This window comes from Lontra canadensis, unplaced genomic scaffold (genome assembly GCF_010015895.1).
Source record: "Lontra canadensis isolate GAN:19392208 unplaced genomic scaffold, GSC_riverotter_1.0 scaffold24, whole genome shotgun sequence".
In the NCBI taxonomy this organism is placed as follows: Eukaryota; Metazoa; Chordata; class Mammalia; order Carnivora; family Mustelidae; genus Lontra; species Lontra canadensis.
Window position 1 is genome coordinate 17,439,336 of NW_022631018.1, and position 23,556 is coordinate 17,462,891.

The 23,556-nt window shown below is 38.2% G+C and overlaps 1 protein-coding gene across 2 annotated transcripts in view; it reads right to left on the reverse strand.

Moving 5' to 3' along the window:
• Positions 1–18,669: 18,669 nt before the first annotated feature.
• Positions 18,670–23,556, reverse strand: part of FMN2 (formin 2) — a 358,907-nt gene continuing 354,020 nt past the window's right edge. For both annotated transcript variants that reach the window (XM_032862943.1, XM_032862944.1), the window contains 2 exons: positions 21,853–21,934; positions 18,670–19,757 (listed from right to left, as the gene is read on the reverse strand). In XM_032862943.1, coding sequence (XP_032718834.1) covers positions 19,731–19,757; positions 21,853–21,934 — 109 coding nt within the window. In that variant the 3' untranslated portion in view covers positions 18,670–19,730. The remainder of the gene's footprint in view (positions 19,758–21,852; positions 21,935–23,556) is intronic.

Below are 23,556 nucleotides of genomic sequence, written 5' to 3' on the forward strand. Positions count from 1 at the left end.
TGCACTTCTATTCACTAACAATGAAGCAGCAGAAAGAGACATTAAGAAATCAATCCCATTTACAATTGCACCCCAAATAATAAGATACCTCGAAATAAACCTAACCAAAGATGTGAAAGGCCTGTATTCTGAAAAAATATGCAACACTGGTGAAAGAAACTGAAGACAATGCAAAGAAATGGAAAGATATTCCATGTTCAGGGATCAGAAGAACAATTATTGTTAATTATTGTTAAAATGTCTACCCAAAATGCCAACAGCATTTTTCACAGAACCAGACCAAACCATCCTAAAATTTATATAGAATCACAGGAAACACAAAATAGCCAAAACAATTTTGAAAAAGAAAAGCAAAGCTGGAGGTATCACAATCCCAGGCTTCAAGTTATATTACAAGGCTGCAGTAATCAAAAGAGTATGGTACAGGCACAAAAATAGACATATAGATCAATGGAACAGAATAGAGAACCCAGAAATAAACCCACAATTAAATGGCCAGTTGATCTTTGACAAAATAGGAAAGAATATCCAATGGGAAAAAGAAAGTCTCTTCAATAAATGATGTTGGGAAAACTGGATAGCTATCATGCAAAAGAATGAAACTGGACCACTTCCTTACGCCATACACAAAAATAAACTCAAAATGGATGAGAGACCTAAATGTGAGTCCTGAAACCATAAAAATCCTAGAAGAGAGCCAGGCAGTAATTTCTCTGACATTGGCCATAGCAACATTTTTCTAATATGTTTCCCGAGGCAAGGGAAGTAATAACAAAAATAAACCATTGGGACTGTGTCAAAATAAAAAGATCCTGTGCAGCAAAGTAACAACAAAACCAAGTATTGACCCTACTGAACGGGAGAAGATACTTGCAAATGGCTTATCTGATAAAGGGCTAGTATCCAAAATAGATAAAGAACTTAAACAACTCAACACCCAAGAAACGAATAATCCAGTTAAAATGGGCAGAAGACATGAGCAGACATTTCTCCAAAGAAGACATCCAGATGGCCAACAGACACATGAAAAGATGCTCAACATCACTGATCATCAGGGAAATACAAATCAAAACTACAACAGGACTATCACCTCACACCTGACAGAATGGCTAAAATGAAAAACACAAGAAACAAAAAGTGTTGGGGAGGATGTGGAGCAAAACAGAACTCTCTTACACTGCTGCTGGGAATGCAAGCTGGTACAGCCACTCTGGAAAACAGTATGGAGGTTTCTCAAAAAGTTACATATAGAGCTACCCTCCAATCCAGCAGTCAAACCACTAGGTATTTACCCAAAGAATACAAAAATATTAATTCAAAGGAATACATGTACCCCAATGCTTATAGCCAAAATATGGAGGCAGCCAAGTGTCCATTGACAGATAAATGAATAAAGAAGAGTGGTGTGTGTGTGTATATACACACACAATGGAGTATTATTCAGCCATAAAAAAGAATGAAATTGTACCATTTGCGATGACATGGATGGAGCTAGAGTAAAATGCTAAGCAAAATTAGTGAATCAGAGAAAGACAAATACCGTACCATTTTCACTAATATGTGGAACTGAAGAAACAAAACAAATGAGCAAAGGAAAAAAAGAGAGAGAGGCAAACCAGAAAAAAGATACTTAACTCTAGAGAACACACTGCTGGTTATCAGAGGGAAGGTGTGTGGGGGGGGAACAGGTGATGGGGATTAAGGAGTGCACTTGTCGTGATGAGCATTGGGTGATGCGTGGAATTATTGAATCACAATATTGTATACCTGAAACCAATATAACACTGTATGTTAACTATACTAAAATTTAAATAAAAAATCGGTGTTAATCAGTGGTGTATGTTATTAGTAAGGCTTCAAGTACAGCAGGCTATCAAAAGTTAAATTTGGTGGGAGTCAGAAGTTATAAGTGAACTTTTGACTGTGCAAGGTTGACACACCTAACCCTTATATTGCTCAAAGGTCAACTGTACTTATGAAGAACAGGTATAAAGGACATGAGTGACATTCCTCAGGCAACGTCTGCTCACTGCCAAATATAAAAAGTGGGGCCCTCCTATCATTTCACCGAGCCACTCTTGTCCTAAACAACGCTTCTACCCTTCCCTTGTCCTGTGCATGTCTCTATATTTGAGCGGTCCAGCTCCTCCCTGATGAAGCACTGTTGGCTCGAGTCCCAACCCCACCTCCAATCCTGAAGGAAAGAAGTGTGTTTAAAAACATAGCACACATTAAACATTCCTAACCACTACCGCCACCCATTCTGCTGCCAAACGTTCTTCATCTAACAAGAGTACAGCTATGAGAAGATGCAATTGCTAATGTCTGGGGAGTAGGTACTGGGTCCTAGATTATGAATTGGAGGTCTAATCAAGGCTGAAAACTTCAAGTTTTATGTTTGAAAGTTCAGCAAAAAGGTTTAAGAATTATCCAAATATTTACATCTTGTAGTTTTTTTGCTTTCTGTTTTTGTTTTGTGGTGGTGTATATTTTTTTCTAATTTTTATTTTATTTGAGGAGCCATCCGGTATACAACTTGTGTTCCCATAACAACCACACATCTGTTTTTCCATGTGCTAGAAGGCACTCTTTTGATGGGGTCTATTTCTGGATGTATCCTGGAATTGTGAGAACCAAATATTAAAATTCTTGATTCTCACCCTTTGCTTGGAAAAAACGAGCTTCCTAATGTAAGAATATACTGAGAAGTTATGGGTAGTGTTTACCAAGTGAAATATATGGATATGAAATAACCAGTATTAAGGAGCCTGATTTAGATTAATTGAGTTCTGTTGTGCTCATTCTTGCTGTAACATGGCTTGATTGCCATGTTATATTGCCGGTTTTTGACTCCAGAACACTAAACCCAGCAGAAAAGTCTCATTGTTGATTAGCCTGTAAGGAGTGGGCTGGTCCTGGAATCCATTGCATGGATTAGAAGGTGATGTTAATTTCTGGAAAATTTACTGTATATGATAGGATTATAGCTATAAATTAGAAACATTTACATAAAGTCAATGAGGTCTGTAAGAAGTAACTTCAAAATTGAAGTGAATGGGGTTTTGCATAAGAATTACCAAAATGGGCCATTGTGAAATAAAAGCCCAATGTTACTGTAACAATCAGACCACCATAGGAGAAAATGTGTCCAGTGGCCTACAGACCACCCTGACTTTTTTTTTTTTTCCTATTTTCATTCCTGCAACGGACAAGGTTGGCTTCCCACCCTTAGAAATCTCCGTAGTGGTCTCGTGTGAGAATTTTCCTGATTTTCCCATGGATCGTATCCGATAGAATTGCTGTCATGATGCCCGCATCAGAAATGACCTAAAGCCTTCTGTCCCCTTGATTCCACAGACTTGGCCACATAGGTGTGGCCGACACAGTCCCAAAATTATACAGTATTTCTATGCTGACTTATTTTTCAAAATTGCACAAAATCCAAAAGAACCAGGGGAAATAACAGTGATTTACATAAAGGGGAGCGCACTATACACAGTTTTACTTCTTAGTTTTTTTTCCACACACAAATGACAAAGACACAAGCTTTTACATGGATTTTTTTTCTCTTAACAAAATTTACATCTTTTATAACAGTACAGAAAGTACCCCATGTTCCTTTTTAAAGCCTCCATATTACCTCTTTATTTAGAAATTTCCACTGTTTTGCTGTTACAAATACTTACTGCCACTTTCTGATATGTTTAATATCTAGTGAGCGGGGCCAGTTCCTCCTTCTACTGCTCTTCCCCCCCCAAACCTTCACGACTATATTGTTTATTTATTTTTATATATAAATTTTAAAGTCAGCTTCTTCCGTTCTTGCTATCCTCACACCCCAAAATATTCTGTTGATATTTTTATTTGGATTTCATTACATTTAAAGATTCATTTAGGGGGTACTGACATTGCCAGTCATCTGCCTTTCTATTTTTTGTGTGTGTCTCGGTTATATTCATACAGATCTCACACATTATTTACTAAATTTATCCCATGCCATTCACCCTTTTTTGGTTGCTATTTTAAGTGGGGAATTTTTCCAATTGTATCTTGCAGCGGACATCATTTGTATCCATGAAAGTTCTTGATTTCTGTACTTTACTATTTTGCTGAGTCAATTTACCACATTCTGTTATTGTTTCCAATAAATTTTTGGCTGATTATTCTGTTTTCTGAGTATATAATCTGCTAAAGAGCAAATAAAAATTATTTTAACTCTGCCCTTTGAATTTTATCTTTTTTTTTTTTTTTTTCCTCATCCGAAGAGTGATAAACAGAGATGATGAAAGTAGATGTCTGGTCTTTTTGCTGACTCTTAATGGGAACATTCCTAATACTCTCATTATCGTCAAAGCTGACTTTACCTTGAGATAGTTGATCTCTTAAGGATATATTTACATCATTCAGATATTTTTCATCAAAAATTAAATTGAATGCAAAAATGATTTTTTAGCAGTTTGAGGAACTCACATAATTTTTCACCACACATAAATATTTAAAAATATATAATAACATGCAGAGTTATGTAGATATGGTCATTCTGGTATTCCAGAAACAAACACCTCTTCTCCGTGGTGCTTCCTGTGTTTGCTAGTATTTTGCTTGGTATTTTTGTTGTACTACTCATAAATGTGTTGGTCTATAGTATTTTCGAATAATTTTTAGCAGGATTAAGCTCACCAGTTACACCAGCTATTGGTAGGAGATGGGTGTTAGGGGGAGGATTGGGCTGTGTTTCAAGCTATCAAATATTTGATTATGCAGTCATGTGGAGACCATGACTTATTCTCACACTCGTTACTCCAATTCAGAGTCATTTTCTCCCCCCAATTGTATTGGTAGACATCATCCTGCAAATCTTGTGTGTTTCATTGCTCATTTAGGCCACCTCCCTGCTTTAAAAAAAAAAAATAAACCATATACGGGGAAACTTCTAATACCATTTGGTGTACCAAGGTCCATTATGGAAAACACAGGCTTCTGAGGTGGCACCTAAGGGTGTGACCTCATCCTGGAGGAGACTTTGCTGGCTTTTTCTGAGATCTGCCTCTGTGAGCATCCCTTCTCTGCCTCTTGCCGTACCCACACATTTGGAAGATCTTCCATGTAATTTGTGGTTTGGGTTTCAATACCTCTAATTTTAATCAAAGATGAAGTTTGTGCTTTTCCTCCTTATTGCTTTGGGATGATTTCTGAGAAGAGATGGGGTAAATATTCCCTTTATCACACCATTTTAAAACATAAACCTTTTCCTATTGCTTTTGGTTCCATAATGCCTACGATGCATTTCATGGAAAACAAAAACTAAAAAATGCAGCCTCTCAAGGTCTGAGTTCATGGATTGGCTGGGAAGTGGAAATGATCATGACTGATGGATGTCATGCAGGGAAGGGTCGCACAGGATTCCAGACTGCGGTCCTGACAATTCCTTTTCTTCCCTCATCCTCCTACCTAGCATCCAAATCACTTTCTTCTTACCCTACATTGTTTTGCTTTATTTTTCTTGCTTTTCTGGCCTTTAGTTGAATGGATAGTTTAATTCCCTCTTTGTTTTTAATTATTTCTATTATTTTAAAGAATATCCTTAAATTTTAAGTTATATTTAAATTCCTATTTTTGTATCACAGTCTAAGCATATCCAATGTTGTGAACTTCTGCCTTTTTTTTCATCATGGCTCATAAAGCTTACATAGCGCATATACAGGGTGGCCAGAGTTTGCATGGGATGGTGTTATTTTATGGAGCTTTTCCTGGCATAAGAGTACCTCCATGCACCTTCAAGGTTATTCTGGTTTCAAGAAAAAATGATTGGTCACACTACTTAATTATCATAGCACCTGATTTATCTTTCATGATTTTTTTGTTTCTTTGTTCCCCCCAGCCCCAGAATGTAAGTTCCATGAGGATAGGAACTTGTACTGTTGGTCCATTACTTCCAAAGCAAACAAGAGTTTCTGGCACATATTTGCCACATCATAAACATTTTATTTATTTATCTATAATTTATTAACATATAATGTATTATTTGTATCAAGGGTACAGGTCTGTGAATTGTCAGTCTTACACAGTTCACAGAACATACCATAGCACATACCCTCCCCAATATCCATCACCTAGTCACCCCCTTCCACCCACCTCCCCTCTAGCAGCCCTCAGTTTGTTTCCTGAGATGAAGAGTCTCTTATGGTTTGTCTCCCTCCCCAGTCCCATCTTATTTCATTTTTCCTTCCCTTCTCCTCATGACCACATGCCCTGCCTCTTAAATTCCTCATAACAGAGAGATCATGATAGTTCTCTTTCTCTGATTGACTTACTTCACTTAGCATAATACCCTCTAGTTCCATCCATGTCGTTGCAAATGGCAAGATTTCAGGGTTTTTTGATGACTGCATAGTATTCCAGTATGTGTGTGTGTGTGTGTGTGTGTGTGTGTGTGTGTACACATACCAAATCTTCTTTATCCATTCATCTGTGGATGAACATCTAGGTTCCTTCCATAGTTTGGCTATTGTGGACATTGCTGCTATAAACCCTGGGGTGCATGTGCTCCTTCGGATTACTACATTTGTATTTTAAGGGTAAATACCCAGTATTAAGGGTAAATACCCAGTAGTGTGATTACTGGGTCATAGGGTAGCTCTATTTTTAACTTTTTAGGAACCTCCATACTGTTTTCCAGAGTGGTTGTACCAGCTTGCATTCCCACCAACAGTGGAGGAGGGTTCGTTCCCCTTTCTCTGCATCCTTGCCAATACCTGTTGTTTCCTGACTGATTAATTTTAGCCATTCTGATTGGTGTGGGGTGGTATCTCACTGTGGTTTTGATTTGTATCTCTCTGATGCCGAGTGATATTGAACAGTTTTTCATGTGTCTGTTGGCCATTTGGATGTCTTCTTTGCAGAAATGTCTGTTCATGTCTTCTGCCCATTTCTTGATTAGATTATTTGTTCTTTGAGTGTTGAGTTTGAGAACTTTATAGATTTTGGATACTAGCCCTTTATCTGATATGTCATTTGCAAAGATCTTCTCCCATTCTGTCAGTTGTTTTTTGGTTTTGTTGAGTGTTAACTTTGCTTTGCAAAAGCTTTTGATCTTGATGAAGCCCCAATAGTTCATTTTTGCCCTTGCTTCCCTTGTCTTTGGTTATGTTTCTAGGAAGAAGTTGCTGGGGCTGAGGTCAAAGAGGTTGGTGCCTGTGTTCTCAAGGATTTTGGTGGATTCCTGTTTCACATTGAGGTCTTTCATCCATTTTCAGTCTATTTTTTGTGTGTGGTGTAAGGAAATGGGTCCAGTTTCCTTCTGCACGTGGCTGTCCAATTTTCCCAACACCATTTGTTGAAGAGGCTGTCTTTTTTCCATTGGCCATGCTTTCCTGCTTTGTCGAAGATTAGTTGACCTTAGAATTGAGGGTCCAGTTCTGGGTTCTCTATTCTGTTCCATTGATCTATGTGTCTGTTTTTGTGCCAGTACCATACTTGTCTTGATGATTCTAGCTTTGTAATAGCGCTTGAAGTCTGGAATTTTGATGCTGCCAGCTTTGGTTTTCTTTTTCAACATCCCTCTGGCTATTCAGGGTCTTTTCTGGTTCCATATAAATTTTAGGATTATTGGTTCCATTTCTTTGAAAAAAGTCGTTGGAATTTTGATAGGGATTTCATTAAATGTGTAGATTGCTCTAGGTAGCATAGACATTTTCACAATATTTGTTCTTCCATGAGCATGGAACACTTTTCTATTTCTTTGTGTCTTTCTCAATTTCATTCATGAGTACTCAATAGTTTTCTGAATACAGAGTCTTTGCCACTTTAGTTAGATTTATTCCTGGGTATCTTGTGATTTTGAGGACAACTGTAAATGGTATTGACTCCTTAATTTCTCTTTCTTCTGTCTTGTTGTTGATGTATAGAAATGCATCTGATTTCTGTGCGATGATTTTATATCCTGACCCTTTACTGAGTTCCTATATGAGTTCTGGCAATTTTGGAGTGGAGTCTTTTGGGTTTTCCACATAAAGTACTCTATCATTGGGGCACCTGGGTGGCTCAGTGGGTTAAAGCCTCTGCCTTCGGGTCAGGTCATGATCCCAGGGTCCTGGGATCAAGCCCCGAATCAGGCTCTCTGCTCAGCAGGGAACCTGCTTCCCCCTCTCTCTCTGCCTGCCTCTCTGCCTACTTGTGATCTCTGTCTGTCAAATAAATAAATAAATAAGTCTTTAAAAAAATCTTCAAAAAAATTACCATATCATCTGCAAAGAGTGAGAGTTTGACTTCTTCTTTGTTGATTTGGATGCCTTTTATTTCTTTTTGTTGTCTGATTGCTGTAGGCTAGGACTTCTAGTACTATGTTGAATAGCGGTGGTGATAGTGGACAGCCCTGTTGTGTTCCTGACCTTAGAGGAGAAGTTCTAAGTTTTTCCTCATTGAGAATGATATTTGCTGGGGGGTTTTCGTAAATGACTTTGATGATATTGAGGTATTTACTCTCTATCCCTACACTGTGAAGAGTTTTGATCAAGAAAGGATGCTGTACTTTGTCAAATGCTTTTTCAGCATCTGTTAACAGTATCATATGGGTCTTGTTCTTTCTTTTATTAATGTACTGTATCACATTGACTGATTTGTGGATGTTGAGCCAAAGTTGCAGCCCAGGAATAAATCCCACTTGGTCGTGGTGAATAATCCTCTTAATGTACTATTGGATCCTGTTGGCTAGTATTTTGGTGAGAATTTTTTGGGATCCATCTGCATCATGATATTGGTTTATAATTCTCCTTTTTGATGTGGTCTTTGTCTGGTTTTGGGATTAAGGTGATTCTGGCCTCATAAAATGAGTTTGGAAGTTTTCCTTTTCTTTCTTTCTTTTTTTTTTTTTTTTTTGGAACAGTTTCAGGAGACTAGGTATTAATTCTTATGTAAATGTTTAGTAGAATTCCCCTGGGAAGCCATCTGACCCTGGCTCTTGTTTTTTGGGAGATTTTTGATGACTGCTTCAAACTCCTTACTAGGTATGGGTCTGTTCAGGTTTTCTGTTTCTTCCTGGTCCAGTTTTGGTAGTTTATATGTCTCTAGGCATGCATCCATTTCTTCCAGATTGTCAAATTTGCTGGTGTATAATTGCTTGTAATATATTCCTATAATTGTTTGTATTTCTTTGGTGTAAGTTGTGATCTCTCCTCTTTCATTCATGATGTTGTTAATTTGGGTCCTTTCTGTCTTCTTTTTGATATGTCTGCCCAGGGGTTTATCAATCTTTTTAATTCTTTCAAAGAACCAGCTCCTGGTTTTGTTGATCTGTTATACTGTTCTTTTCATTTCTAGTTCATTGATTTCTGCTCTGATCTTTATTATTTCTCTTCTCCTGTTGGGTTTAGGCTTTCTTTGCTGTTCTTCCTCCAGCTCCTCTACATGTAAGGTTAGGTTGTGTATTTGAGACCTTTCTTGTTTCTTGAGAAAGGCTTGTATTGCTATATATTTTCCTCTTACAACCCCCTTTGCTGTATCCCAAAGATTTTGAACAGCTGTGTTTTCATTTTCGTTTGTTTCCATGAATTTTTTAAATTCTTCTTTAATTTCCTCCTTGACCTATTCATTCTTTAGTAGGATGCTCTTTAGCCTCCATGAGTTTGAATCCTTTGCAACTTTCCTCTTGTGGTTGAGTTCTAGTTTCAAAGTACTGTGGTCTGAAAATATGCAAGGAATGATCCCAGTCTTTTGGTACCAGTTGAGACCTGATATCTGACCCAGGTTGTGATCTATTCTGGAGAATGTTCCATGTACACTAAAGAATGTGTCTTCTGTTACTTTGGGATGGTATGTTCTGAATATATCTGTGATATCCATCTGATCCAGTGTGTCATGTAAAGACTTTATTTTCTTGTTGATCTTTGCTTAGATGATCTGTCTGTTTCAGTGAGGGCAGGGTGTTAAAATCCCCTACTATTATTGTATTATTGTCGATGTGTTTCTGTGATTTTGTTATTAATTGGCTTATATAATTGGCTGCTCCCATGTTAGGGGCATAGATATTTAAAATTGTTAGAACTTCTCATTCGACAGACCCTTTAAGTATGCTATAGTGTCCTTCCTCATCTCTTATTATAGTCTTTGGCTTACAATCTAATTTATCTGATATAAGGATTGCCACCCCAGTTTCCTTATGATGTCTCTTAGCATGGTAAATGGTTTTCCCCCCCCTCACTTTAAATCTGGAGGTGTCTTGGGGTCTAAAATGAGTTTCTTATAGACCGCATTTTGATGGGTCTTGTTTTTTTTTTGTTTGTTTTTTTTTTTATCCATTCTGATACCCTGTGTCTTTTGATTGGGCCATTTAGCCCATTTACATTCAGGGTAACTAATGAAAGATATGAATTTAGTGCCAATGTATTGCCTTTAAGGTGACTGTTACTGCATATTGTTTCTGTTCCTTTCTGGTCAGTTACATTTAGGTTTTCTCTTCACATAGAAGACCCCTTTCAATATGTCCTGTAGGGCTGGTTTGGTGTTTGCAAATTCTTTTCACTTGTTTGTCTTGGAAGCTTTTTATCTTTCCCTTCTATTTTCAATGACAGCCTAGCTGGATATAGTATTTTCAGTTGCATATTTTTCTCATTTAGTACTCTGAATATATCATGCCAGTCCTTTCTGGCTGTCAGGTCTCTGTGGATAGGTTTGCTGCCAACCTAATATTTCTACCATTGTATGTTACAAAGCTCTTGTCCCAAGCTGCTTTCAGGATTTTCTCTTTGTCACTGAGACTTGTATGTTTTACTATTAGACGACAGGGTGTTGACCTCTTTTTATTGATTTTGGGGGAGGGGGGTCTCTGTGCCTCCTGGATTCTGATGTTTGTTCCCTTCGCCAAATTAGGGAATTTCTCTGCTATAATTTGCTCCTACATACCTTCTGTCCCTCTCTCTTCTTCTTTTGGAAATCCAATTATTCTAACTTATCTCTTAAGATTCTCCCCTCACGATCCAGTAATTATTTATCTTTTTCTCAACTTCTTTATTCTCCATCATTAGTCTTCTGTATCACTGATTCTCTCTTCTGCCTCATTTATCCTAGAAATAAGAGCCTCCAATTTTTATTGCACCTCATTGTAGCTTTTTTTTATTTCAACTTGGTTAGACTTTAGTTCTCTTATTTCTCCAGAAAGGGATTCTCTAGTATCTTCTATGCTCTTTTCAAGCCCAGCTAGCATCTTTATAATCGTCATCTGAACTCTAGTTCTGACATCTTATTAATGTCCGTATTGATTATGTTCCTAGCTGTCAGTACTGCCTCTTGTTCTTTTTTTTTTTTTTTTGAGGTGAATTTTTCTGCTTTGTCATTTTACTCAGATGAGAATTGATAAGTGAGAGAATAAAATACTAAAAGGGTAGCAACAACCCCAGAAAAACACAAACTAATCAAATGAAGTGACCCAAAACAGGGGGAGAAGGAAGGAGAAAAAAAAATTATATCTATATCAATATAGATAAAGATCTATGATTAGACTGGTGTATAGAACAGAGCCACACACTTGATTTTTGGTGTATTTTGATCTGTTGGAAGAAACTGCCTCCCAAAATTTTAAAGAAAGAAAAACTTATGTACATACAAAAATAAGGGTAAACACGATGAAGGGATGGATATGACTGTAAAGATTAAAATTTAGAAAGATTCTCAAAACTAATTGATAAGTAGTTGGTTGAAAAAAGAAGAAAAATAAAGAGAATGTGATCAGGCTAGAGACTAGAACAAAGCCATACATTAGACTTAGGGTATACTTAATCTGTTAGAAGAAACTGTATCCCAAAATTTTAAAGACAGTAAAACTTTTATGTATACAAAAAATAAGGTTAAATACAGTGAAGGTATAGAATATAACAGTGAAAATTTTTAAATATATTTTTAAAAAAGTTACTGATAATATAAAAGAGTTCAAAGAGGTTAAAATAGGAAAAGGAAAAATTAAAAAATAGGATAAGAAAAAAATTAAAAAATTTCACTTTGAATTGTATGTGTTGCTTTCCCCTTGCTCTGATGTTCTGCAGTTCTCATTGATGGCTGTACTTGGCCTTGGCTGGATGTTCTTCTGATCTTCTGCAGGAGGGGCCTGTTGCCCTGATTCTCAATTGTCTTTGGCTGAGGCGGAACCGCACCGCCCTTGCCAGGGGCAGGGCTAAGCAATCTGCTCGGGTTCGAGCTGGAGCTTTTGTTCCCTGAGCGCTTTCCGTACCGCTTGGGAGGACGGGAATGAAGATGGCAGCCGCTGGGTCTCTGGCCAGAGGAGCTGAGAGCTCGGGGTCCCACTTCTCAGTGTGTCCTCAGAGAAAAGCCATCAGTCCCTCCCGTCTCCCTGGTCTCCAGCCACGCTCCGAGCTCACCTGGTCTGTGACCGAGGGTTTGTATCTCAGGTGTATGGCCTGTGTGGAGTCTCCAAACGCAGCAGATTCTGGCCGCGTGCTCCTGTGCCACTTTTCCTGGAGGAGGAAGGAGGGGGTCTCCCCAGATCTGCCACTTGTAGGGTCCCTGCTTAAAGAGTAGTGGGCCGACTGTGCCAGGGATCATGATTTAAGGTAACTCTGAGCTAAGACCCCCCTCCTCAGCTCCGTCTTTGCAGGCAGCCTCCCTGCTCTGAAATCTGCAAGCTCTGCTACACTCAGGCACCCCTGGTCTTTCCATGATCCCAAGGGTCCTGAGACCACACTGTCCCCACTTAGCCTCTATAGAGAGATGTCCCTCAGAGGGGCAGACTTCTAAAAGTTCCAATTTTATGCCCTGCTGCTCTCTCACTTGCCGGGAGCCGGCCCCTCCCCCCCATTCTATCTTCCTGTATATTGCCTCGGGTTCACTTCTGCGCACATCCTGCCTTCCAGAAAGTGGTGGCTTTTCTGTTCCTGGAATTGCTGTTGTTCTTCTCTTCGATCTCCTGTAGAGTGTGTAGGTGTTCAGAATGGTTTGATAACTATCTAGCTGAATTCCTGGGACCAATGAAATTTAGGTCTCCTACTCCTCTGCCATGTTGCTCCTCCCTTCTATAAACATTTTCTGAATGATAGGAAGAGACCAAGACAAGATCCTTAGCATGCTTGAATTGCTTCCTTAATTTCTCCTATTCATCTTATTACTTAAAATTCTAGTCCCTTTTATAAACATATTCATTACAGTTAGTTTACAATCTAAAGTTGATTTAATTCATCAATTTCTCTGCTCTCTGATTTTTTTTTTTTTAAGAGTTTATTTATTTGACAGAGGGAGAGAGATCACAAGTAGAGAGGCAGGCAGAGGGGGAGGGGGAAGCAGGCCCCCTGCTCAGCAGGGGGCCTGATTCCGGGCTCAATCCCAGGACCCTGAGTTCATGACCTGAGCCAAAGGCAGAGGCTTAACCCACTGAGCCACCCAGGTGCCCCTGCGCTTTGTGATTTCTTACATCCCAACTTTGTCTTTATCTCTTGTCTTTGCTGAAGTGTGTCCTTCAGCAGCTGTTTCAGTGAGGTTTCTGGGTAGTAAACCCTTAGTTTTCATATGCCTGTAAATATCAATCTCCTCTTCCATGTGAATGATACTTAAAGTGGATATAATGGTCTTGATGCATTGTTTTCATTAAAAAATTGAAGGCACTACTTACTCTTTGTTAATATTTATTGTTGCTGAAGACAAATCTGCTTTCAGTATAATTATCATTCCATCGTAGGTGATGTATGTTTTCTGGGCATCTTGAAGTTTTGTCTTTTTGTGGTGGGAGATTGACTTTTCTTTTTTTTTTTTTTTAATTTTATTTATTTATTTGATAGAGATCACAAGTAGGCAGAGAGGCAGAGAGGCAGGCAGAGAGAGAGAGAGGAGGAGGAAACAGGCTCCCTGCCGATGCGGATCTCTTACACCTTTAGAAATGTTTTATCTCTCTGTAATAGGATTTCAGTGAATTCCTTGGTACTATCTTCCAAATTACTAATGATCTCCTGAGTCCATCTGGAATTATTTGTTTACATATGTATTTTTATTTCAGTGATTATATATTTCAAACTCTTTTCAGGCGCTAAACATAGTTTTTATGAACTCATGTAAATTTTGCCCTATTTGCATTTTTGAAAGTGAGTTTGTTTTCATTTATTGATTTGTTTTCTAATCGACAATTTTCTTTAAGTGCTTTGGGAAGTCTCTTGCAGACTTGAGGGGGATATTCATGGTCTTTTTCCTCTTAGCTCTCTGTATCTAGTTATTTTCTGTCATTTCCATCCATGCCCAGTTCAGAACCAAATTTTTTTGGCCGTTGGGAGGTGCTTGGCTCTTGTGTAGCAGTGATATTGGAGATACTGCAGGTGTAGACATGGCCAACAAGGTAGGTGGTCTAGTTTGCTCTTTGGGGCTTTCTCCGCTTTCCCCTGCTATGACATACCTGCTGCTTTGTTTGCCATATTGTGTGGCATCCACTGCAGTTATTTTTGATTGACTCTTGTGGGTAAAGTCCAACACCTCTGGTGGTAAGCCTACTTTGGTTTTCCTCCATCAATGGGGCTTGATAGCTCCCTTTACCCTATAGATTCCTTGCTCACTCATCTGCACTCCCTCCTTCCCTATTTACAGCCCCTTCTCCCCTTCCCTTATTCATCAGTTGCCTAGTTCTACTAGTCAGTGGGAAAGGAGTATTAAAACCTCCAACTATGGTTATGGGATTGTTTCTTCCTTAATTCTGTCAATTTTTACTTCATTTATTCTAAAGCAGTTATCGATGTATACATGATTATGACTATATCTGTTTGTATCTAATTTTTGTAGGCAGCATAATGCTTTTCAAAAAAGTACATTGTGATAATCTCTTCTACAGTGTTTACACATAAAATAACTGTCGATAAGGTTGTGTTTAAGGCTGTCATCTTGTTTGTCCTTTGTCCTAATTCTGTTGTTCCTAGTCCTTTTTTCTTCGTAAGAATTCAAATAGATTTTGAATTCCATCTTAATCTGTCTATTGCCTCTTTAGCTCTCCTTCTTTCCCTTAAGTTTCAGTGGTTGCACTAAGGGCTGTACATTCTGAGAGTATAGCTCCGTGACTTTTTAGTCTATTTGGAATTAATATTTTACTACTTCATGTAAAGATGTAGAAATCTTGCAATATAGTCTCTCATCCTGTGCCATCCTCTGAAATTGCCTTATGCATTACATTTCTATACATTATGAACTCTTCAATGAAATGTTGTTATTTCTTGCTTTAAACTGTCAGTGTTAAATAAACTAAAACCAAAAAGAACTTGTCTTTTATATTTTCCTAGGTATTTACCATTTCCAGTGTTTGCTGTTCCTTCTTGAAAAGGCACGTTTTTTTTTGGTATCATTTCTCTTCAACATGAACTTTCTTCAGCATTCTTGTAGTACAGGTCTACTCGTAACATGTAGGAGTCGTCCTCTTACGAATGCAAGTATCTTCACTCACCTTCAGTCTTGAAGTATATTCTCATGGGATAGAGAATTCTGGTCGACAGGGGCTCTCCTCCTCCCCACTCCCAGGACTTTAAAGATGATGTCATCTGGCCAAAAAGACCGCTGGTTTGGGAGTTTTAGCCGCTGAGTGCTGTACATTACTGAAGCCAGCCCTCAGGCCGTTGTCTTTTCTGGTCCACCCTCCGAGCCCCAGAACCTACCTCCTTTGTTCACTAACCAGGGCCTCCAAGTGGTTGCTTTTATATTTTGTTCGGAATTTACAGTTACTATCTGGGGCAGGGTTGTCCTCTTAGAATCTTACTCGTCACACCAGGAACAGAGCTCCAGAACGCACGTGTTTTGTTCTTTAAATCTCTTTTTTGCCCTGCTTCTCTAACCTAGTTTTAAGCAGAATATTGAAAAAGTCAATCCATTACATATATTTCATTACGTTTGTTATTTACAATAGTGGTATGTTTGAAAGGCAGAAGGATTGTGATGATGGGGAGTGCTTCTTTTTGAAGTGCTGTTTACTTTGACCTCTGTAATACTACCTCTGCGTGGTTCTCTGCTGTTAATTCCCTGGTTAATCTTCTGAGGTTCCTTTTGTGACCTATTTCTGTTTCTCTTTTAAACCCTGGTTTCAACCCCATCTCAGTGAGTTTTTAAAAAAATCTATTCTCAATTTCCCAGGCCATTTCAACCAGTCTACCTGATTTCAACTATCACCCAAATAGTGATGGCTCTTACCTCAAAACCTCCAGAATTAAACCTCTCTCATGAGTTCCTCATTGGTATTTTCCAGCTACTAGAAATACGCATGTTCAGCACACATTAAGAGTTCTTCATTCCCTCTCAGTGCTGAACTTTTCCCTTCTCTTCCTCTCATTTATTTACTCATTAAATCAATACATCCTTATGAGTGCCACATGCTGATTTTAAGGTCACAGATTTAGTTCTGAAGGCAAAGTCTCTGTCTTTCTGGATTTAAACTTGAGTGGGTGACAGACTATATACTAATAATTATGTCACTATATAAGACCAGGTATTCTGAAGAAAATGAAGATTGGGGGAGATAAAGACTTGGGAGTTGGTTTTCTTGATAGTCTTATCAGGTTTCTCTAAGGCACTGATATTTTTGAAGAAACTTGACTGAAGCGTTTCCTCCTATCACCTTTGTTGATGCACAGAGACATACTTTGCCAAACAATCCAGTCAGGAAACCAGATTGTCATTTTAAATTCAGTATGCTTTCTTGTTTTTCACACATAAAGATTTCGGAAGTTCTCATAGATATTTTACCTCCTTAACATATTTCTTCAGCGCTACGTTTCCATCTCTACTACTATTATCAAGTCCTATTCCTTCCTTTGGACTTGCAATAGTTTTTTTAAAGGTGTTCTGGCTTCTAGGCGTATATGCTCAACACAGGTACCAGAATGGGCTTTATTAAGCCAGAACCTGTTCATGTTACTTTAAAATAACTTACTGGCCCCACAATGGACTACATACTGTTTCCTCTTACTGAAGACTTCCATGATCTGGCCACTGATCCCACCCGTAGCCCCTTATCACTTACCGTGCCTTGTACCCTACCTCTTATTCTTGATGACGAACTAATTCTTCATCAGGTGTGGCAGACTATTTTGCATCTGTTTCCCATGCCCTTTCTCCCTCCATTTGTTTTCTCTCTCAGAAACACATCATCATCCCCTCCTCACCAACCATTTGGAAAACTCTCAAGACTGTATTTCATGCAAGCTCTCGGGTGAGGTCAGGGCTGCTGATACACCACCCTACTATGAGCAGGAAGGGCACAGATGATTCTAAAATCCTCTTGACCCCAAACTGTCATAAAATTACATTGGTTTCTACTATAAAATCCTTTTCTATGTCTCTAGTGACATCTCTCACCATCCTTTCTTGAACTTTATGCTCTGCTCCCTCCCTCCACCTAATCTGAACTAGGTAAAACTCCTAAAAGAAATGATGTTTTCGATGAGTCTTTGAGCCCTGTCTTTCCGTCTGCGAATTTCTCCCCCTTCACTTGCCTAATACCCACTCATCTCTCTAGATTTAGCTTTCTGGGCTCTCTGTTCTTAATTTTTTTCAAATAGACTCCACTACCAACGTGCGGCTTGAACTCATGACTCTGAGGTCAAGGGTCACATGCTCTACCAACTGAGATAGCCAGGCACTCCAGCTTTTTGTGATGTCTGATTTGGACACTACAATGAACCATAATTGTTGCTTTATATGCTTCCCCAACTTGATGAAGATCTTTGAGACATTCAGTTATTAGCACCATGCCTTGACACAAAGTAGATGATAAATCAATGTACAGCGCACAAAAGAATTTATGTTGAAAAATGATCAGACCTAAACACAAAACTTACTTACAGACTAAGAAAACTCTTGCCATGCTTCTCCATTAGTGCTTAGTTTCATTCCTTACTTCCTCTCCTATATATATCCCACCTGCACTATTCTCTTCCCTTTGGCCTTATTGTCTTCCAATAGCCCTTCCCCACTTAATCTGTATGCAGTGAATTTTTACATCTAACTTTACACTTTTGGAAAAAGGATTTCTCAAATATTGATCTATTTCTGCTCGTAAGGGGGTAATACTTCTTCCTTAAGATTGCGTAAGAAGCTTTTCGATTTATTTTTTAAATACGCGACTACTAACAACTGTTCAACTTGAAATAAAATCTCCAAACACAGAGTCTTACTTATTTCCCCCGTGTTAAATATGATGACTGCATTTTGCAAGTATCCTTAGGCGATATACACACAGGAGGAACAGAACTCTTTTATTATTCATTTTATTTTCATATAAATTAACATCCTAGAAAAATTGAAATAGAAACACTAAATACAGTATTGCACATAGCGAGCTTTGTTAAATGCCCTATTATTTCAGTGAAGAATGGGAATATACATCAGAGGAGCTGAAGGAGACAGAAGACCACAAAACGACAACCCAAGTCCACTACTGTTTCTGTGCACTTAAACTACAGACTAAAAGGTAAGAGACCGTACTTTACACAAATGCAAACGTAGTTATGATTTGGAACATTTTCTCTTTTCAGCTGGTTTCCAATAGCGAGAAATATCAACCATCATAACCTCCAACAAATATCCATCATAACCTCCAACAAATATCAATCAAAAGAATTTTTAAAAACCCGCCTGTTAGACAAACCATCACGACGCGTCATGAGACGACGTTAACGTACTCTCACGAAGAGTGGGAGATTTACTTTCTTTTTTTTTACCCCTCAAAGCGAAATAAAAGAAAATCCTTTCCTAAGCTCCTTCAGATAACAAATCATTATATACTCCTTTTACAGCCTTTAATCACCTGCTATAACACATAAAGACAATCCCAATCATGTAAAAATACTCAGGCAGGTATGTTTAATTAACAGATGTCAATCCATCCAAAAACTCACTTTCTCACCCCCTTTTTTTGGCCAACAATTAGTCATGTTTGGCAACCTTATGAGCATCATTTATTAAATTCCTTCAAAATATGGAGTCATGTTCTCTTTGTGAAGGCCAATGGTAAAGTTATACAGAGGCACACCTTTAGGTTATTTTAGTTGAACATTAGCTTTATATCGTGTCTCAACACAGGCTGATAAAAGCCCTCATTAAACTTAAAACTCTGATTCCTGCCTATATTAGATGATTTATAGGAAAGGGCTTACCTCTTTTGCTATATTTCTTCTATTCATTATCTGACTTGAGTAAAAAATGATAATCTTCTTTCACAAATATATAGTTAGGGAGAGCAACCCAAGAATTGGGAAAGCCTTGATCATGATATATAAATGGTACTTAAATTTTAAAATAGAAAATTTGTATGTAGACATGGAACTGATACAAACGATTCACTAGAAATAACATTTTAACCATAAATCTAAATGCAGTGATAGGGAGTACTGGTTGTCAGTAGAAAGGAAAGTGTTTTGCTGGGACAAGGAATATTCTCACAAAAGTAAATTTTAGGTTAACATTTAGCATGTTCAGCATTAATGGAAATATTGCCTCTTATACATGCTGTTGTTTTGGTCTATTGATATAATACCATAAACTTTACAAAAAAGAAAAGGTGTCAAATTCTCCACTGGTCTACTGCTTTTGCATTTTCATGAATATACAGTAAAATTCAACAATCCGTGAACTGTTTAGAAAACACAAAGATTATGCAAGAGGTCAAGAGGAAAAATGAACAAAATGATGTAGTTTCCTTCCCGTCCTCAGGTCAGCTGAATTTTGTGGAAGTGGTTACAGTGACTCATATTTATTCTGCTTCTCATTGTTCAGGTTTTCATGCTTATCTTTGCTTTCTGAAAATAAACGCACCAGATAAGAGTTATAGTTAGAAAGAAGAACTTTAAAAAATGTACGGAGTTTAGAATAGCTCAAACAAGATCTTTTCACTTGGGTCAAATTCTCTGGGAAAAGGTTAAAGATCCACCAGCGCATAAAGGAAAAAAGATATAAGTAAAATCTGTTTTATCTTTAAGAATTTTCAAAAGCCAAGGGCTGTCTGGGTGGCTCAGTCAGTTAAGCGTCTGTCTTCAACTCAGGTCATGATCCCAGCATCCTGGGATAGAGCCTTGTGTTGGGCTCCCTGCTCAGTGGGAAGCCTGCTCCCCCCCCCCCCACTTTGTCTCTCTCTTTCAAATAAATAAATCTTAAAAAAGAATTTTTACCAAAATATACACCAAATATTTTTGAGAAAAAGTTTTAAAACTGCAGCTTCTAGGGGCGCCTGGGTGGCTCAGTGGGTTAAGTCTCTGCCTTCTCAGGTCATGATGCGGGGCGCCCTACTCAGCAAGGAGCTTGCTTCCCCCTCACCTTCTTCTTGCCTCTCTACCTCCTTGTGATCTCTGTCAAATAAATAAATAAAATCTTTAAAAAAAAATGCAGCTTCTAGCTAACATGAAAAAGTGCCAACTCACCTTTCTCATTATCAGTTCTATGCACAAATACATAAGTATGAAGATTGAATTGCTGCTTTGTTTCATGGTTAATATGACTTAATTCTCTTTTATCCTTCTAATGACATGACTGAGGTTAATTAATACTTATGCCTCCTCATTCAATGCACCTTTAAGGTTGTACTTTAACCAGAAAGAAAATTAACTAAACCATAATATAATACTTGTCAAAATTATTTGATATAAAGAAACTAAAGGGGAAATAGCATTTATTTATTTATTTATCTATCTATTTGACAGACAGTGAGAGAGGGAACATAAGCAGGGGTAATGGGAGAGGAAGAAGCAGGCTCCCTGCTGAGCAGGGAGCCCAATGTGGGGCTCAGTCCCAGGGCCCTGGGATCATGACCTGAGATGAAGGCAGACGCTTAACCACAGCCATCCAGGCAACCCTGGAAATAGTTTTTATTATTTATTTATTTATTTTTAAAAGATTTTATTTATTTATTTGGCAGACGAGATCACAAGTAGGCAGATTGAAGAGAGCGGGAAGCAGGCTCCCTGCTGAGCAGAGAGCCGATGCAGGGCTGGATCCCAGGACCCTGAGATCATGACCTGAGCTGAAGGCAGAAGCTTAACCCAGTGAGCCACCCAGGCACCCACGGAGATAGCTTTTAAATGGATATACTTCCTAACATTTTCTAAATAGGGTTTAATCACAATTTAATCATATTCCAACTTCAGTTATTTGATCTTTTCCATTTAGACATTAGATTAATACAATTCCAAATGTTCCTATTTTAAGGCCTAACCCAACTTTTCATTTAAAACAGCATCATTTACTTAATTCCTGTGGTACTAAGTGATATACCCTCAAAACATTCACAACAACACTGACAGCATCACAAGGGAAACTCGTCATTTTTACCAAGCCCTGCCTTCCAGGGTGCACAATACGGCAGTTTAAGGCGAGACGTGGGCAAGGAGGAACCTTAGATGAGCTTGTTAAACTCAACGTCCTGGCTGACAGTTGTTAAACGGCCAAGTCTGAGAGCCACTTAGGGGTACAAGCCAGGTCTGAGCCCCCCAGTCTGAGCAAAGGACAATACTATACTTGGCGTTGCCCATCATGTTTTAGATCCCAGCGGTGCTAATCCAGTGACCACAGCCCAGACGCAGCCCTGGGCGGGTGATGCTTATGTAACGGAGAAAGTGAGAAACGGCCCCTAACTCTTGCCCCTACACACACACACACACGTAGGTATAGGCAGCCCCTAACAGATTCGTCTTCATTCTTAAGCTCTGGATGCTCGATCCTGAGACTCTCTTAGCCTTTTGGGCCTGATTAAAGGCATAAGGAAAAGAAGACAGAGAATCTCTCTCACACTTAAGGGGAAAATAATTAAAATGTTACTATGTGAGTTTGTATACATTTTGAAAACAGTGTTTAAAAGCCAAAGCAAATCCCAAGTTAAAAAGGGAAGAGTTAAATACTTACAATTCCAGAGTCATGTCTTGGTTTTATTTTATAAAGTGATTTTCCCTTTTTCTGCCTGCAGACCTCTTCAGCTTCTTTTACTCTGGATGGAGAGAAGACACATGCGTTTCAACAAAGACCCACACAGACCACTGCAATCCACCTTACGGCAGGTAAGCAAATATCAACGCACTAAGGATTTGAATTACTGGAGAAAATAATACCACATACCCAGGAATATTATTGGACATTTGATTCAAAAACATTGAACGTTAGAGCTAGAGGCTAATTCATCCAGGGGTTCTCATCTTGGAATCAAAGAATGTTGAATGGAACGATCTACAAATACATTAAAGATGTTATATCTACATTTCATCCTGCATTAAACGAGTCTGATGTAGGAGAAATTAAGGGGATTTTCAGGTGAGGGTTCTGAGAGGGGCTCCATTACATAAATCTGAAGCATTAAAATACTTAAACAACCAGTATCATACAAAACCTCACATCACTTTCCACATCACACTCGCTGTTTGTTGCCTAAAAGTGAATGCTTGGGCAGGTCTTAAAAACCTGAGCTTCGTTAAGCAACAGAACCCACCATTTATTTGAAAACAAGCAAACAAAAAAAGTGAAAACAGAAAATAGAACGTGTGCAATAATAACGTTTTAACACTTCTGGGAGTTCTTTTAAAAAACACACCCCAAGGAAAACAGCATTAAATTTACCAGAGGTACAGTTAAGAGAGGATGTTATTTGGCGGTTAAGTTCTTCATTGAGTTCTGGATCTGTGATTTGATACTGGGTAATGTCCTGATACCCCTTATATTCTGTCAAATAGTAAAAGAGCTTAATATATAATAGCATTCTTATTCCTAGACAGAATTGTTGCGAAGATCAAAAAACCTTTATTTAAAAAATTCTTTATAAATTGTAAAATGCTCTAAAAAGTATATGTGATTGTTTTAATTAAACAAATGGTAAGAAATCTATAAACTAGGATTATACTAATAAAAAGGGGTACCCTAAAAAGGAAAATAACCTGTGAGGTTAATTTATTATTACGATTTCCCTTGGGAGTTAAAAATGGCGTATTCCTGGAGAAACTAAAAAAGCCACGACTTATCTTAATAAGAGGCTTTTTATGTAGATCTTGACGCTTATTTCCTGAAAGAAAGGAGTTATATTTCTTGAGCCTGGTGGTAAAAGATCTCATAGCAGAATTCCTCTGAATAAATCCTGTTTTTGAACAGTGGAATGAAGGAACTGATCCAACCCAGCAGTAAGAAGACTGAGGCTAGAGTTTACATTAAAGCATGACAAATGAACGTAATTCTTTCTGGACGTAAAATGCCTGCTGAGTTGATATTGTTAGTAATTCCGGAAAATGATGACAATTTCGAAGACACTCCATTGTTACTACTTTTATTACTTTCTACCCAAGTCATAAATTGCCTTTAATCCTTCCTCCAAACATCCGAAGACAAAAACATTTTCTTTATCACAAACAAAGGACTGCAGAGTTCCCATCTTCCTCTGAAAGAGCTACCAGTAAATTTCAGTTGAAATATTTGGACAGGGAATGAAAAAAAAAATTTTTTTTAAAGCACTCAGCCAACATCTAGTAGATCCCCTCTTAACTTTACTTGGAACTTTCTTTAAAGTATTTTGTAACATTTACTAAGAAAAATGTACTTTGCCAGTGTTTAGATCACCAAAACATCTTA